Source organism: Martes martes, assembly GCF_963455335.1.
Source record: "Martes martes genome assembly, chromosome: 7".
NCBI lineage: Eukaryota > Metazoa > Chordata > Mammalia > Carnivora > Mustelidae > Martes > Martes martes.
Window position 1 is genome coordinate 130389894 of NC_137894.1, and position 18215 is coordinate 130408108.

The 18215-nt window shown below is 52.0% G+C and overlaps 1 protein-coding gene across 1 annotated transcript; it reads right to left on the reverse strand.

The window, feature by feature from the left end:
• Positions 1-6492: 6492 nt before the first annotated feature.
• On the reverse strand, positions 6493-6624 carry LOC308346456 (large ribosomal subunit protein eL39-like; the record flags this gene model as incomplete). Its single annotated transcript, XM_080809394.1, has 1 exon — positions 6493-6624. One exon carries the CDS (start codon positions 6622-6624, stop codon positions 6493-6495), a length of 132 nt encoding a protein of 43 aa, XP_080665520.1.
• Between the last annotated feature and the right edge of the window lie 11591 nt (positions 6625-18215).

Consider the following 18215-nt stretch of genomic DNA (forward strand, 5'->3'; position numbering starts at 1 on the left):
TGAAATAGGTCTCCACTCACTCCAGCCGGGTCCACACAAGAGCTGGAACTGGGCTGGGGGGCTTCTCTGTGCAGAAGATATCTGGGACAGGTGCACTGTACACCCCGAGGGCTGCCTCCTTGTCTGGTATTAATGCCATTTGTACTATGCACTTATGTGGCTCAGCCCCTTTATGTGGCATGACCTCTGCCCTCACAAGAACCCTGTTGGTATCTTTGTTTCGCATCTGAAAGTTGACATAGCTAGTCTTGGTTTTTTCTTTTTCTTTTCCTTTTCCTTCTCTCTTTTTTTTTTTTTCTTTTTTAAGTATAGTTGACATATATGGCATAGCCACTCTTACTTGCAAGGTGCCCACTCGAGGATATGCCATCTTTTTTTTTTAATATTTTTTATTTACTTATCTGACAGACAGAGATCACAAGTAGGCAGAGAGGCAGGCAGAGAGAGAGGAGGAAGCAGGCTCCCCGCTGAGCAGAGAGCACGTTGCGGGGCTTGATCCCAGGACTCTGGGATCATGACCTGAGCTGAAAGCAGAGGCTTAACCCACTGAGCCACCCAGGCGCCCTGAGGATAAGCAATCTTGAGGCGTCCCTCACCTTGTAGTCTATGGGGCTGGGTTCCATGTGGCACCACTCACATAGACAACAATGTAAGGGGCACCCCCTAGAGTTGTGCAAACCAATGGCTTTGACTCAAGTAAGAATTTCTTTTCTTTTCTTTTTTTTAAAGATTTTATTTATTTATTTGAGAGAGAGAGAACAGAGCAAGAGAGAAAGCACGAGTTGGGGGCAGAGGTGGAGGGAGAGAGAGAGGGAGAAACAGGCTCCCCACTGAGCAGGGAGCCCCACGCGGGGCTGGATCCCAGGACCCCTGCATCATGACCAGAGCCGAAGGCAGACACTCAACTGACTGAGCCACCGAGGTGCCCTTCAGGTAAGAATTTCTATCCCCATTTTATGAATATGGAAACTTAAGTGCCCAGAGAGGTTAGGTAACCTGTCCCAAGTGACCTAGCTAGTAAGTGGCAGAGGCCAGACTCAGCCTCAAGTCTGGTGTCAAAAGCTGTTGCGTTTTGACTTCTTCCCTCTCTTGGCCTCCTTTCCAAGCCAGCCTACCCTGGAAGGATGAATGGGGATGCTATGTTTATGGCATCTGTCCTGTCGCTTACTTATCACAGGACATCCGCAATGAGCCAGATGCCAGCCAATGGGCAAGGATGTGAGTGAAGCAAAACAAGTGTGTGAGTGACGGAAGCTCGTCTCTTGCCAGGAGGATGAAAAATCTCTTGACCAAACCCAATATCTGAAGCTGCCCGTTCCCTGCCCCAGGGAGATAGTTACGACCTTGACCAAGGAGGTTGGGGATGGGGGCAACCCCATGCCCTCTGAGAGACACCTTTCCAGAGACTGCAGGTTGTGGGGGGGTCCAGCATCAACCCTCAGGCCTGAACTCCTGACAGACTCCTGGCAGGGGTGGGGGCTGTCTAAGAATTTGGGTTATAGATGGGGGGGAGTGAAATGTACCCTTTTGGAGACACGTAGCTAGGGTCACACTGGATCCAAATCCTGGGTCTGCTACCTAACAGCTTTGGGGCTTTGAGTCAACCATTAAATTCTCTCTTAGCTTTGATGGCTTTACCTATAAAACAGCCTGATACTGGATTTGGGGACACCCCCTGACCCCCTGGGTTAGCACTGCAGTCAAGGACATGGACTCTAGAGCCAGACTGCCACATTCAGACTCCTTCTCTATCACCTATTTAATGACCCTGGAAGTTACCCAACTTCTCTCTGCCTTCTGTGCCTCAGTTTCCTCATCCATAAAACGGGGGTAACGGTAGTACCTACCCCTTAGGGTTGTCAGGAAGATTAGAAATGTGCACAAAGCTCTACTGTGAGTGTACAAAATAGGGTTCTTTTTTTCCCATAACTTTCAAATATTGACATAGTTTATTATATGATATTTTAGGAACAAAATAAGGTTTCTTGTCAGTGTTGGTTATTATTATCCTCATGCAGGAGGATGTGGTACTTGGGACTGGCAATATGTAGGGAACAGGACGGATCTAGTCCCAGCTGTCGTGGGATTTGGGCCAGTGACTGAAGGAGGTGATTTTTTTTTTTTTTAAAGATTTTGTTTATTTATTTGAGAGAGAGAGAGAGAGCATGAGAGGAGAGAGGTCAGCGGGAGAAGCAGACTCCCTGCCGAGCAGGGAGCCCGATGCGGGACTTGATCCCGGGACTCCAGGATCATGACCTGAGCCGAAGGCAGTCGCTTAACCAAATGAGCCACCCAGGCACGCAGGAGGTGATATTTTTTTAGAGCACTGGACACGTACCTGACCCCGGACCCTCCACACGTCATGGCTCGTACTGTTATTGCTAATGGGGGCCGGACTCCTCACCACACTGAATCCACTCCATTTCTCCGGCAGGTCAGGTATTCTGTGCTTCTCGCGACAAATAAGACACTGAGGCTCAAGGAGGGGGATCTGGGGCGAGGGAGGAGGCTGCCTCGCCTCCCTCCTCTGTCTGGTGCTGGCCATTTTCAGCACCAGCTGCAGCCAAGTCATTCTCCCCACTACCTTCCTCCCTGAGTCACTACCCAGCCGTCAGCGACAATTTTTGGAGGGGGTGGGAAATGCAAGGGAGAGAAAGGATGTGTGTTTGAATCAATAATCCCATTATGAATCTGTCACCCATGAACGTGTTTCACTTTTTTAAATGCGCTTGTGTGTTGGGGGCTTCCCTCCTTGAGAGTAAGCCTTCTCCTTTGTTGTACTGGTCGGTTCTCCTGAGGGTCTTCTCAGAGAGCCCTAGAGGCCCTCCTCTATCACGCTCCCGTCATCAGACATTGGGCCAAGCATTCCACTTTCTTCGTTTAGTCAAGGGACCGCCACCAGGAGAAAAACGAGAGGTTCTGGTTCACATTTAACTTACATACAAATGAACATGTACTAAGTTCTGGGCTTTTTGACATCGTCTCAATGCATGTCCCAATGATCCTGAAAGATCGTGCTTTCCACGTGAGGAAGCAACCCCAGGGAGGCTAGGCGACCTGCCCAGGAGCATGCAGCCACCAAGGGCCAAGAGGAGTCTAGACCCACTGCTTTCTCGTTTTCTTTCTCTCTTTCTTACTTTAAGTAAGCTTTGGGCCTAACGTGGGACTCGAACTCATGACCCTGAGATCAAGAGTTGCGTGCTCCACCAACTGAGTCAGCCAGGTGCCTCTCTTGTTTTCTTGAAGATAGAATCAGAGCCTCGAGCTGAGGAAGGGACCTTGGATATAGGGAGTCAGAGGATGCCTGAGTTTGAGCTTCGGCTACCAACCTGCCCCACCGAGAATGGGGGCAAGGAAAGGAAGGGGCACCAGGAGGGATTGAGGAGGGCCACGAAGGGGAATGCTGGTGAATCCCCAGAGCCCAGGGCTGTTAAGAGCACCACACCCCTCACACACCTAGGCCCGTTTCCTTCTCCTAGTTCTCCAAGGAACAATCAATCCTCTTTGGACTTTTCTTAGAGGGCCTCAGGGAGTGGGAAGGAAGGAACCCACTTTTGGCAATGTTTTCAAGCCAGCCTTATAGAAAGCCCTGGCTCTGTCTGTCCCCTCCCAGGTGCCCCCTGGAGCTCCCCAAGGATCTTATCCCAGCAGAACACCACCCACCCGGCTTTAGCTGCCCGAAACCCCTGTGCCCTCCCTCCCTTAGCACGAACCCTTCCTTCCTTAGCCCCCAAGGGAAAAGGAAAACATTCCACTCATGCCGCCCTGTGTCTTCCCCAGTGTTCACCTATGGGTGGTGGAACAATGGAGAAAAGCAAGCCGTAGAGGACCTGCTCCGTGATCAGCCTGCCGCATGTCCCTTGGCTGTGTCTCAGTTTCCCTTCGTTCTCAGGTGGTAGGAATGACCGCACCCCTGATGCCCTGAGCATGTTCTGTCTTATCCCACAGGACTGTGGCACGAGAACTTAACCAGGTATCTTCAGAAAGTAGTTACTGTGTATTTACTCTGCAGATGCTGTAGGTGGGAATACTGTGGGGTCCGAGACAGCGAAGCCCCTCTTCTCGTGAACTCAGATTTGGGCTGTGGGAGACAGTTAACAAACAGACAAATAAATACGCCAGCGAGATAATTTAAGAAGGCAAAAGTACTAAAGAGAAAATAAAGCAGGGTGAGGGGTTACAGACAAATTATGGAAGGAGGCTCTTTTCTGGATGAACAGGAAGGATACTGGGGAGTCAGAGTCTGGGAAGAGACTTGAGTGGAGAGAAGCCAGCCATGTGGGGGTGCCGGGGCAGGTGGCAAGGTTAGGGGGACAGCTGGTGTTCCCATCCTGGGGAGGAACCAGGTAGGTGTTTCGGAGGCACAACAAGGACGCCAGGGAGGCTGGAGGGGCTGAAGGTCAGTTGAGCCTTTGGAAGGAGCTCAGCAGGTCGGTAGGGGTCAGGCTCTGTAGAGCCTCGAGGGCCAGAAGAACTGAGGATATTATCCTCAGCATGAAGGGAAGGAGTCATGAAACAAGGAGACTGTCAGGAGGCAGCTCTGTGGTCCAGGCCAGAGACAGCGCTGGTTGGTTTAGGGGTCAGAGGTGACCATCGAAATAGAGAGTAGAGGATAGATTTGGGACAATATGAAATAAATTGAAAAGCAGCAGAGGCTCTCCGACAGCCGGTTCTGCGTTCTCCTCATAGAGTCCCAACAGTGCACACAGCAGGCGCCGGGGCCCTCCAGTAGGGATTTGTAGCAAACCTGGCTGAAGGGCTTCCGGGGGCAAGTTTCTGATCCAAGCAGGTCCCAGTGATCCATGGAGCAGCTGCCGTAGCCATTAATGTCAAGCTGTTGTAAACGGGTGGAAAGGCAGGTGGGTCTGGAAGAGGAGACGGGGGCCATGGACCTATGAGAAGGTGGGCAGCTGGACCGGAGACTAGGCGGCAGGTGGAAGAGGGAACCACAGCAATGCCGCATCCAGTTAAGGGAGGGCAAGCGGCGAGGGAACAGAGACATCGCCAGGGGCTGATCCCAGGAAGAAATGTCCAGATTCCTCACTTCTTGGCCCCCTCACACAGGCACCTTGACCATCACTAATGTTGCATGACTTTGGGCAGGTTCCTTCTTCTCTGAGCTTCAATTTTGTTGTGTGTACAATGACTTGTTGGGGCTCCCGGGTGGCTCAGTTGGTTGGGTGACCAACTCTTGCTTTTAGCTCAGGTCCTGATCTGGGGGTCCTGATCCTGGGGTCCTGAGATTGGGCCCTGCATCGGGGTCCACACTCAGTGCGGAGTCTGTTTGTCTCTCTCCCTCCCCGTCCGCCCCTCCTCCCGCATGAGCTCTCTCCCTCTCTGAAATAAATAAAATCTTTACAAAAAATAAAATGAATTGTTGTGAAGAGTCCATGAAACATCTAAAGTCCTATAACAGACCTTCATTATTTTGTGAGCTGTCCAACATCTGAACCTGATTCCTGTTTGGGAGAGTTCCCCAATTTAGGAGTCCTGGTGGAAGACAAAGCCCTGGATTCTGCAATGACACTGGAAATGCCAGACGTTTGCTTTCCCAGCATTCCTTGCAGCTGGAACAGGGTCACATGACCTGAGCTCCACCAGTCAGAAGCAGCCGTGCCTAATTTATATTGGGAGCCAGGGACATAAAGGAGCAAGAGAACCCAGGAGAGTCTCCTGCAGCGGCAGCAGTGGCTGCTGTAAGATCAAGCTGCAGGGTACCAGGTTGGCAGCAGAATTCCTTGCCCAGGGTCAGTGGTGGCATCAATGGGAGTTCCAGCCCCTAGGGCCCAGTGAAGGTGACAGTAGCTGCTGTGGCTTCTTCCCTAGACCAGTACTGTGATGAGCTTCTAGGCATTGACTCCAGCCTCCAAACCTGGAGAATGTCTGCACTACCCAGTATCTTTCTAGTAAAGTCCTTCTTTTCTTTTCTTTTTCTTTTTTTCCCCCCAAAATCTTACATATTTGGGCTGCCTGTCTGTTTCAATCAGTAGAGCATGTGACTCTTGATCTCAAAGCTGTAAGTTCGAATCCCACACTGGATATGCAGATTACTTAAAAATATAATCTTTTAAAAAAATGCATGGTACAGGGGCACCTGGGTGGCTCAGTCGGTTGAGAGGCTGACTCTTGGTTTGGCTCAGTTCGTGATCTCAGGGTCCTGGGACCAAGTCCCAGGTCAGCTTCCCTGCTCAGCAGAGAGCCCGCTTGTCCCTTTCTCTCTGCCATTCTACCTGCTTGTGCTCTTTCTCTCTCTCTGTCAAAATAAATAAATAAAATATTTTAAAAATATATGGTATATATTTATTACTGAACCAAACTACTAGTGCAGAAGCACAGAAACAGAAAAGAAATCATGTTCTCAATAAAACATGTCCGACTGTTCAGGTAGTAGTGATGTTTACAGAGTGATATGGAGGAACAGGTGACCTCCCTACAGCTTAAATACGTGTACCATCTCACATGTGATTCTTTGTATACCCAGCTTGGTTCTCTCTAATGTCTCCTTTTGGAGTTGTACCTGATTTTATTACCAGTTTTCATCTGAATCCACTGCGAAATGGGACAATTCTGCTTTTGTTTCTTAGCCAGGAACCACTTGAGCCTGCGAGTCTTGTGAGAAGCCATGGCGTGAAACCATCAACTACTCACACCACGTGGCGGAGAGAAGGAGAGAGAGGCAGTAAATTCCCCTTTGAGTCAAATAAAACAGTTGTTTATAACCCAGATTCCGAGCTATTATAAGATGTGAATATAGCACCCAACTCTACTCCCCAGTGCCAACTGGGGAGTAGTTTCCCTTAATAATCTTATTTGGGCCAAATTTGAGTTGAGATTCGTATGGAGTTCCAAAGAGAAGGGCTTTGGAGAGAGATCTCTTCATAAATGGATGAGACTAATGGTTACCCACTCAGTTTTCATTCTCTCTTTTTCCCTTAGTATCAGCACTCTAAGTGTGTTCAGAGTGGTGATGTCTGTAGATAAAAGACTACATTGTCCAGCCTCCTTTGCAGCTAGGAGGGGCCCTTCGATAAAGTTCCAGCCAATGAGATGTGTGAATAGAAATCTTTTTTTTTTTAAGATTTTATTTATTTATTTGACAGAGAGACAGAGATCACAAGCAGGCAGAGAGGCAGGCAGAGAGAGACGGGGAAGCAGGCTCCCCGCTGAGCAGAAATCCCGATGCAGGGCTTGATCCCAGGACCCTGAGGTCATGACCCGAGCTGAAGGCAGAAGCTTAACCCACTGAGCCGCCCAGGCGCCCCTGTGAGAACAGAAATCATAAGACGTTTTGCAGAGCCTTTTGCTCTTTCTACCTTTCCTTATCTTCCTGTCTAGAACACAGACATGATGCCAACAGTGGTTTTAGACTATGAGGTGACCTTGAGGACGGAAGCCAAGATTAGGAGAGTGGAGTGAACAGTAGGATTCTGGGTGCGTGGAGACTCAGAGTCACCCTATCAGCCCTCAACCCTGAACCACTCCAGTGAGGTTTGGTTTTGTTTTTGCTTTTTTTTTTTTGCATAGGGAGAAATAAATTTCCATCTTCCACCAGGGTTTAAACCACTGGTTTCTGGTCAGTCACTAGAGGCCATAAGCGATCCCTCACTGGTACATTGCAGAAACGTTTGAAATCAAATGTTTTCCCCCAGGGGAATGTTGAAGGGCTTGCCACCACAGCAGAGATCTGCTCTCCCCCAAGTTTTGACAGTTGTGGAATCTCTCGGATTTGTCTCATGTCTCCAACCTTACAGACCTTGATGCTCACTGATCTCTGCTTTCCCCTGTCATCTAGATGACCGTCTCCAGTATTTTGAGTGGTGGCCCCTAGTATAGCTTTTGCAGTGGTCTAACCCTGATTTTGTCACAGGGAGGCCCCTTACTTTTTTGCTTCGGTGCTTTTCCATGCTGCCCAGCATCCTCTGCCCAGGGAGAGCTACGGACATGGTTCTATTCCTGCCTCTGGTACTTACTCATGTGCTGTGGGGTGAGTCTTTTAGCTTCTCTGTGCCTCACTTCTTTACCTGTAAAATAGGAATGCTGATGCCTATCCTGGCTTTCTTAGAGAGCTCTCTAAGGAAAATATGCATGAAAGTGTTCAGAAGATGTTTGAAGGATCATACAGAAATCTGGTCATCTTTTCCCTGGTTACAAACAATGGTTCAGAATATATCAATCATCTCGTTTGCAAGCTTTCATTTTTTCTACTTTATACTTGTCCGCAATTCAACTCCTCTGCCCACCTTTCTCGCTCCTCAGTCTTTTAAGACCCACCCTGGATTTATATCTGTTGACTTGGTATTTTACTATATATAATTCATATATAGATAGCATTTATTTATTGAGATTTACAGCTACCTCTGGCAATCCCCATTAACATTTATCGAGTGCTTACTATGTGCCAGGCATTTTGCTGAGCTCTGTACATGAATTATCTTACTCAATACTCACAAAAAATCCCTAGGAGATGGGCGTTCTGTTATCTTCTTTCTATAGATGAGGAAACTGAGTCACAGTATGGCTATGGTCAAGCAGCTAGTGAATTGTGTAGTCAGTATTTGTTTTTTTTTTTTTAAGATTTTATTTATTTATTTGACAGACAGAGATCACAAGCAGGCAGAGAGGCAGGCAGAGAGAGAGGGAGAAGCAGGCTTCCCGCCGAGCAGAGAACCCGATGTGGGGCTCAATCCCAGGACCCTGGGATCATGACCTGAGCCGAAGGCAGAGGCTTTAACCCACTGAGCCACCCAGGCGCCCCTGTAGTCAGTATTTGAACCCAAATTAGGCTTTGTGGCATCGACACCATGTCAGTTCCAGTACTCTAAGGAAGCAGATGCTGAGGCTGAGTTAGGCGTACAAGTGATTTGTTGGGGTGGCGGGTAACCCTTGTGAAAGGTAAAGGGGGAGGGCTGGACAGAAAGGGCCTCAGACCACAATGCAGATCTCACAGAGTCTCAGCCAGTGTAAGGGGGAGCTCTGGAAGAGGTTGCCCAGCTTGGGCTGGGCCAAAATAGCCAGGCCCCAGGCTTCCCACCCTGCCAGGCAGACTCGCTCAAACACTGTAGTGGGTGATTAGAGCCAATGATACTCTACCGTGTCCTTGAATGTTACTAGGAGATATTTAAAATGTATTCACCACAAAAAAGAAAGGGGAGCTAAGGGATGGGGTGGAGGTGGTACTTAATGCCATGGGAGTAATCATTTTGCAATTTATAAATGGATCAAATCACATGTTGTATACTTGAGATTTATGCAATGTTATGTGTCGCCGATATGTCAATAAAGCTGGGGCGCGGGAGGGGAGAGAGTACTGTGCGGTCTCTCTCCAAGAGGGTCTAGCGGGAGGCTGTCCACTAACCTCACTGCTGCTCCTGAATAGCAGGTCTTTTTGGAAAGGACATCCATACAGCGCAACCCCATAACTTCTGCAAATATGGTGTAAGAGACAACATCTGCATCTCAGAAGGTCTATCTCTTGCTCAGGGTCTGAGGTCCGGGCACAGTGAGGCTGGGTTTGAACTGCCTGTGGGTCTCACGTCAGCTTCATACATCTCATTCTGGGACTATGTCCAGCAACACGTGCTCTTTTCCTGGCTGAGGTCAGGTGAGTAGAGAGAGCCAGACCACACAAGCGCATTCGAAGTCTTTGCCTGGGTCATATCTGTTTACACCCCATTGGCTGAAGCTGGTCACATGACCAAGACCAAAGACCATGGAGTGGGGCAATAAACACCACCCCCACCCCCAGGGGAAGTTATGCCAAGAGTGGAAAAGGAGGGAAGAATTGTGAACAAATGCACATACTATCTGGCTAGCTATCTGGCAGCAAAGACTACACCTTGGCCATTTGGTCATAAGTGGCTAGTAGAGCTACCAGATAGGAAGTATTATGGCAGAGTGGCTAAAAGCACAGTTCTGGAGTCAGACGGCTGGGGTCAGACCCCGGCTCCAACACTACAAGCCTCCAGGGCCTCCATCTCCTCTTTTGTAAATAGGGAAATGAAAGAATCCAAGCACTTGCTGCGGTGCCTGGTTCGTGGTGGACCCTCGAAAGTGTGACATTTACGTCTAGTCCTTATCCCAGCCCTGTATAATGGTGCCTTCCGGTTTGCCGACCCAGAACTGCGTGCAGTTCTAGGAACTGGAACTAGGAACCCACCTCCCTCCCCATGTCCTAAAACAGCTCGCAGCAATGGACACCCCCCACCCCCAACTCCTTCACCTGTGACCATCTCAATGCATTCGCATCAAAACTCGGGTTTGGGACACCTCTCTGGAAAAATCTCAGCCCATCCAGCAACTCCTTGTGTTTCTCTTCAGTCATCCTGGGGAGAAGGTTGTTCTTTCCCACACAGCCAGGGGTACCCTCCAGCCTATCCCAATTTCCTCTTGCTTGGAATCACCACTTTGGCACAGCCAAGGGTCAAGGAGGGGGCCGGGAGAGATGTTGAAGGAGGTGGGAGGAGAGACCCCTTTCCAGCACTCCCCAGAGGGAGGAGGGACGGTGGTGGGCACAGTAGGGAGGAGGCTGACGGAGCACGGAAAGCCAGCCAGGGAAGGTTTAGCCTGCAATCCAATTCCACTTAATATCCCATAATAAAATGCTGTCAACATGAGTTTCCTGTTCAAGTGGATTTGTTAAGAAGGCTGGGGGAGGTCAGAGGTGTATTCTGGCTCTCCTCGGGTTGGAGGAGAGACTGGTGGGGTGTGGGGGGGGTGCCTCAGGCATGAGGGCCCCCTTCTCACCCGTCCCCACTGCAGTCCAGACAGGCTCTCAGGAAGGAGTTTGTCACACTTGTCTGTCTCCGTCAACTCATGGTGACTCACAGAGGGGCCCTTTACCCCCCTGGAACGAGGCTCTGTCTCCTCTGATAAGCATCCAGCCACTGAGGCAGAGAGTATGATTTTAATGTAGGGGACTCAGACCTGGACTAGAAGGTGGCGTAGTGCGCCCGGGTTGGGCAGGATACATATCGGAACCCCTGATACCCCGCCATGAAGTAGGAGCCACAAGGCCAACCCTAGGACAACCTTAGGGGACAGAGGGTCACTTAGTGAGAAGACTAATGGTCTGGGGTGGCCTCGGCCCTCTTGAATGACAACTCGGTGGTGACCTCACCTAGTGACTCAGAATGGCTGTTGTCAGCTGCCCATCTCTGCCTCCCCAGCTGGCCCACTGCTAAGCTTTCCTTCTTCGGGGGTGGGGGGGGGCACAAGCCTGATTTCCCCAGGGTCCTGAAGTGGCCGAGCTGCCTGGGGATCTTCATTGAGGGGGAGCTTGATCACAGCTGACTACGGAATGGTCACCACGGATCAGGCACAGAGCTGGGGGCTGTCCTGATGTCACCTTGTTGAATCTAGGGAACAGGGAAGGAGGTAAGCCGGGGGGTGTGGGGAGAGACTGCTGGAGGGAGGGGGACTAGAGTTCTCCCCACTTTCTTAGGGAGGAAACAATGGCCCAGAGAGTTTAAGAAATGAAACCAAGACCCCACGTAGTGAGAGACGTGAGGGGGGGGAATAGATGTGGAGGGGGAGGGGGGGAGGTGTGACTTCCGGGTGACTCAGTCATGGCCTTCAGGAGCCCAGCTTGGGCCTGGAGGGGGAACTGGGGAGCCTGCAGAAAGGTGTGAGGCACAAGTTGAGGGGATGAGGACCGACTGTGGGTCCTCTTCCTGGGCCTGCAGGCGGGTGACACGTGAGGCCTGTGAGACTGGGGGGTGGGGGTGTGGGTGGGGGGCTGAGAAGCGTAGGGCTGGGCTTCCAGGGCCTTCGTGAGCCCTTTTAATTCGTGTAAATGAGGGTTTTTAATTTGTTATTCTGGGTTTTATTTCTATTACCATCTCATTTGCCTCTAAACCCTATTTCGTCCCAGCCTGGACCGAATTCCATTTGATGCATTAGGACTAATTCTCCTCCCAAAGGGTTAGATGTTTTCTCCCCACACAAAAGTCGCTTATTTTGGATAAAGAGACGATTAGATTTATCTTTAATATTTTAATGGCAGCTGGGATTAGTGGGCAAACAGCCCCAACTGGGGTTGTTCACTGCGGATTAAGTTCTGATAAACTCTCAGATGGGGAGCCCCCCCACTCTACTCTACTTTCTGTTTTCCACAAAGTGCTTTTTATTATTTTTGGTTGAAAAAAAAATTCCCTTGTCTTTTGGAGCATCATAAATTCCATTTGCTGTTTTCTATTAAATCAAGTTGATTAAATTCGTTGTGACTCTTTGCACATAGATCTTTTTAATTTTAACGTCTCCAGCATAAAATCTTTAATGGTGCAATTTGAAATGGCTGCAATATACAGTTCAGGCCTTGATAAAACAGATGGAAATGAGGTTCCGCCAGGGAGGGGGTCCTGCCAGGAGGGGAGGAGGCAGGAGCAAGCACAAGCTCCAGGAGAAGGCAGGGGATGACTCTCTGTGAGGCCCAGAGAGGACCTGGTTCCAAACCCTGTTCCGAGCAGTAACCTTGGCTGGTAGGTAGGAGGGCTTACTATGCTGGGTGGTAACCTTGGCTGCTGCTGGGCCGTGGGCTCCCCTCATGCCTGGCACTGTCCATGCATCGTCAGTAATCCTTACCAGAGGGCTCAGAGAGGCCTCATGTTCAGGGTCACACAGCAAGCTGGTGGCAATGGTTGAGGCCTGGTTATCCTGGGCTGGTGGAGCCTCTTCTCCCTTTTTGCAGCCTCCATTTCCTCATCAGTGAGATGGGGTGATCAGTGCTGCCCTGCCTCACAGGTACTTGGAAAGATTAGATGAGGTCTACAAGTGGCCTTGGCAATGACATGCGGGAGGGCTCTCCTGGGGACCATTGGGGGTGGGTGAGGCCAGGCCATCTGGGGCCCAGAGGTTCTGCCATCCCTGGAAAGAGCTGATTTTTGAGACACTGAGAGGCTTCCTTAACTCCAGGGTGGGTGAGAGGCCCAAGGGACCTGGGCTCCCCCTCCCACCACCTCTCCAGACATCGGGCCTCCCGCCTCGCGCTTTTCTCCCTGTCCCTCCGGCTCTAATCCTGACCTCATCAAGTCCTGGGAAGGGTTGATCCACAGAAGCAAATCCCTCATTCGGAGGGACAAAATCAGCTTAATTTGCAGCAACTTGAAGCAGGTCTTTGCCAGGATTTGAATATCAAATTATCCCATAGCCCAGGCTGGCCTGGAAGGCCTCCTGCCGCAACATGGGCAGGGCATGCTCTGGGCTCCTCTGGTGAGATTGTTCTGGGAGTGGGTGAGGCTGGGCTGGGCTGGGCTGGGCTGGCTGTGCGTGGCATGGGGGCACCAGGGGGCGTCAGGGGGTGCCGAGGAAGGCAAGAGCACTGCAGCTCCCAGGCCTGGGAGATGGGAGGAAGGTAGAAAATCTCTATTTATGAGACCTACCTGGGGGATGAGGGGGAGGGCCTTGTCAAATATACAGATTCCCAAGCCTCTCCCCAAATACTAGAAATCAAGGTTTTTATGACTTGGAAAGCTTGAAAAATTTGGAGCTGCTCAGTGAGACAATCAGCAAATACTTACTTAATGTGCACATACTGGTACCTCCTCCTATTTCGAGGAAATCAGCCTCTTCTGGTGTCCACTCCATCCATCCCCAGCCTGTGGCACCGCAGACCGGGAGCCCTTGGCCCACTGCTCGGTGAGGTCCCAATCGCCCAGGGCAGCTGCTGCTCCAGGGTTCCTCAGTCTTCCCTCCCAGGTCAGTGGGCTCGTCTCCTTCCTTCCTGACAGATATCCCCCGCCCCCCCCGGATGTCGGCCCCACAGAACACAGTGCCCAGACTCAGGCGGTGGGAGACAGACCCCTGTAGAGGCATGTCACTCCTTGGGAAGCTGTGAGCTTCTTTGGGAAGGGTGGGGACTTTGAGTCTGGCCCCAAGCCTCTGTCAATATTAGGGGAGACGCACTGGTCCTTCCCACACAGCGTGCACCCCTTTGGGACCTGTGGTGTGAAAGCAGCAGCAGGGACTGCCGAGACAGCCCCATGTGGGTCCGTCTGTCCATCCAACACTGTCGACGGAGAGCTGAAAAGTCTTGTCCTGGTCCTCAGGGAGCCCAAGGCTGCGGAGAAAACCACATGGTGTGACAAGCTCCATTAATACTCACGGGGGCTTCTTAAGTGCTCACTTACGTGCTAAGCACAGTTCGAAGTGCTTTTCCTCTATCCACCCATCTTATCCTCATAAAAATCCTATGAGGTAGAAAATTAAACACACCCCCTCTACAGATGAGGGAACTGAGGCACAGAGAAATGAATAACGTGCTCAAGGTCACACAGTTGTAAGTGGTGGGCCTGTGATTCATACACAGGCAGTGTGACTCTGAGCCTGTCCTCTAAACAACTTTGCTCACTGTCTGTCTGTCTTTATCTGGAACTCTTTGCCTATATATATTACTTCTCCACAAGTGACTTGCCTAGTTCTTAAAGACAGAATCGTAGAGTGTTTTGGGAGCATAGAAAGGAACACTAAACCTACGTGAGGGCAATCACAGAAGGCTTTTTGGAGGAGGCATCTGTATTTATTCAATGTTGTTGTTGAGCAGCTATTGTGTCCCCGGCACTGGTGAGGCCGAGATGAAAAAGCCATGGTTCCTGTTCTCTGGAGCTCACAAGCTGGGAGACGAATGCCTGTAAGCAGATGTGCTAAGAGCACTGAGAAAGCACAGGGCATTATGGGAGCCCTGGGGAGACGCCAACGCTGGGGAGATCAGGGAAGGCTTCCTGGATGAGGTCCCTGTGAGCAGAGGGTGAAATGATGAGTGGGAACCTCAGAGACATGCCCCCTTCACCAGGCTGGTCATTCAGCAGAGCTGAAGGGGGCCCAGAGGCTCTGCCGAGCACCCACCCCTCTTCCTCTTGGCCAGACTCTCCTCCATGGAGGCTTCCTGGTGTAACCAACCCCAGTCTCTTCTCTGACTGCCTCTCCCAGGCAGGCCGACCCCCTCCTGGGGAGGTCTATGTCCCCCACTCTTGTGTTTTCCTGGGAGACAGGGCCTGAACACCAGACTCCTGACTGCCCAGGTACTACGCCTAGCAGGGGTCAGGCCGGATCTGTCACTGTGGCCTTGGGAAAGCCCAGAGGTTTGATTTGAGGGCAGCTGGAATTTAGAGCAAGAAGGGAGCCCAGAAACCACCCAAGCCCACTTTGAAGGAAGGAGTGAGGGAGATGCAGGGAAGTAACAGCAACCGCCCAGGCCCCACAGCTAAGCTGGTACTCAAACTCCAGCCCTCAGTGCCCTGATCTCCTCTCTGGGGTGGTCTGGCCCCACCGGGCCCGCCTCTAACCCTTGCCCCCCAATGCCTGCCTAGCCTGATGGTGGCCAGGGTAGTCTTCCCTGAATAACGATGGTATTGGCTCAGATTAAGGGCAACTAGCTGGCTCTTGGCTTTTCCTTTTTATATAACAACTAATCTCCTTCTAATCAGCCATTATTAAATTATATTCCGTTTTTAATTCATTCACAGATCACCGTTGGGACAGCTGGATGGATAATTGGGGAGAGATAATTTATGTAAATGAGGAACAGCAGAAGGTAGGGGAGAGGGAGGCTGAGGGCCAAAGGGGGCCCCCCTGGGCCCAGGCTGGGGAGGGGGCAGTGAGCTGGCCCAGGCTGGAAGTGGGTGACAGGGGAGCTGAGGGGATTGCGGCCTGTCATGGGACCTCAGGGCTCCTGCCTGATTAGATTGTCTGTCAGCATCACTTTGAATGCTTCTGGCTAGTAGGGAGCCCACTACTTCTTGGGGGGCAGTTCTCAGGCCCATCAGCCCTCCTCATTAGAAGTGGATCCTGAGAAACAGTAAAATGTTCTGGAGAATTCCAGAGTCGGAGCTTTGTTTGATTTCAGCCCCACCACTGTGTAGTGCTCTCTCTCTCTCACTCTTTTTAAAGATTTTATTTCTTTATTTGAGACAGAGAGGGAGAGAATCAGAAGCAGACTCTGTGACGAGCGCAGAGACCGACACAGGACTCCATCTCACAACCGTGAGATCACGGTCTGAGCCGAAACCAGGAGTCAGTGGCCGAACGGACCCCGCCACTCGGGAGTCCCCATGCAGCTGTCTCTACCCCTGAGTTTCCCGTCTGCTTCCTGAGGGGGAGTTGAGGCCTTGGAACCTCTGAGTTCTTGGGCTCAGTTCCCGGTGGAGCATGGGAAGGAGCAGAGTAAGAGCCCATACCTGGCTAGATTAGTGGCTCTGACCACCTCAGTGCGAGGACTCTGTGAGTCCAGGGCGCGCCCCCCCGCTAACATGGGCCTCAGGCCATGAGGCTTCCTTCTGGAAACACAGACTAAATCTACTTCCTTTATGTAACTGACCTGGCCGCCCCGCCGATAAAAGTGACCTCAGCCACGGACCCCTCAGTGTGCTCCCTCTGGGCCAGGGGTTGCCCTCAACTCTTGCTACGTAGCGTCTCACATCAGCAGAAGACTGCATGACGTGGGCGCTGCGGTCTCCGCTCTACAGATGAAAATACCCGGGACCTCAGCTCTCCCCGGATGATGCCCGCAACAGAAACTACAACAGAAGCCCGCTTAGAAGGGGACAGGAGGCTCCGAAAACATGGAGCCCAGCTGGAGGCCATTTGGGGAAGGCGCCCTGGGGACAGGCGGACAGGGGCAGGGCCAACAGGGGAGGCAGGTCGAGAAGGCTGGGCCTCCAGCCCTCCTGGCTTTTCCTTTGGGGCCCCCAGGAATCACGTGAGGGTGGACACAGGTATCTGATGGGACCTGAGGGGGTGAGGACTGTGTGTATCTGGGGCTGGCGGGGGGCCAGTGAGTAGGGCCTTGGACCATTCCCAGAGGGAGGCAGGGGATTAAGGAGGCCTAGGGAGGGTGGTCCCAGAGGGTCCGGCAGAGTAATGGGATTAGCCTTCAGGCAGTGAGTGAAAGTTATTAGCGTGTGGGGCCTCTGGCCTCCCACCGCAAGCTACAGCTGTCACCCACCCCAAGGAGAGAGTCACTAGCACTGTGCCCCCCCCACCTTGAGGCAGGCTGGCACCCTCTGCCCCTCACAGGCTTTCCTGCTGCGATCATCTGTCAAGGGGCTGGCCTCCTAGCTTTAGCCTCCTGCCTAGGCCTGACAGTCTGGGCCACCCACACACAGTATAACGCGGCATTGCCCTGTGCCTCGGTTTCCCCGTCTGGATAGGAGGCTACAGTGAGGAAGGTTGAGACCTTGAGGGAGAACCCGTGATGCACGGAGGGGTCCCCAGCAGACGCCCTGGATTTCTGGTTCTGCCCTGCCTTAGCTGTGCCCTCCGGGCTCGTCTGCTAGCCTCTCTGTGTCCTCATGTATACAAGGCGAGCAGTAGCGCGGCAGGGGAGGGTTGGGTTAGGGGGCGTCATGCGGGCCCCTCAGCCAAGTTCGGGGGCCTGAGGCCTAAGGACCCTAAGGGTCCCGGTGTGGCCGGAGCGTCGCGGAGCCGGAGGCGGTGGAGGGCGGGCGGCCCCTGGCTCCCTCTAGCGGTGACGGCGCGGAAGCCCCTCCAGGCCGCGCGGGCGGCGAGGCCGGGCAGCGTTCGTCCCGGCATCAGCGTGGGGGTCGGGGGCGGGCAGCAAGGATCCTAACCCCCTTCTAACCAGACGCCCGTGGGGAGAGCCGCCTTCCCTTAGCTTGCGTGCCGGCCTGTTAACCCCGGCTCGCCCAGCCCGAAGCCCAGGCACGCGGGAGCGTTTGCCCAGGCTGACTACGCGGGACTTGGGGCTGCCTGGGGACCCAAGGGGACCTTCTGTGACCAGGCGCCAGTAGATTCCCTTCTGCAGCTCAGTTGCCTCGCGGTAAGGGGGTGCCAGGTCAGGGGTTCCACCTGTTCGGCTGGAACCACCTTTTTTTTTTTTTTAAGATTTTATTTATTCATTTGACAGACAGAGATCACAGGTAGGCAGAGAGGCAGGCAGACAGAGAGGAGGAAAGCAGTCTCCCTGCTGAGCAGAGAGCCCGATGTGGGGCTCGATCCCAGCACCCTGGGATCATGACCTGAGCTGAAGGCAGAGGCTTTAACCCACTGAGCCACCCAGGTGCCCCATGGAACCACCTTTTTAAATGTAAAGCAGTTCAGAGTCGCTCAGGGCAGTCCCACGGTGACCCAACCCTATTAGGCATTCAGTAAGGCTTTTACAGGAAGCGATACTTTCTTAACCTCAACAACTATATAGGTTTTGTTTTGAAGATTTTATTGATTTCTCAGACATGGAGACAGAGCACAAGCAGGGGGAGCAGCAG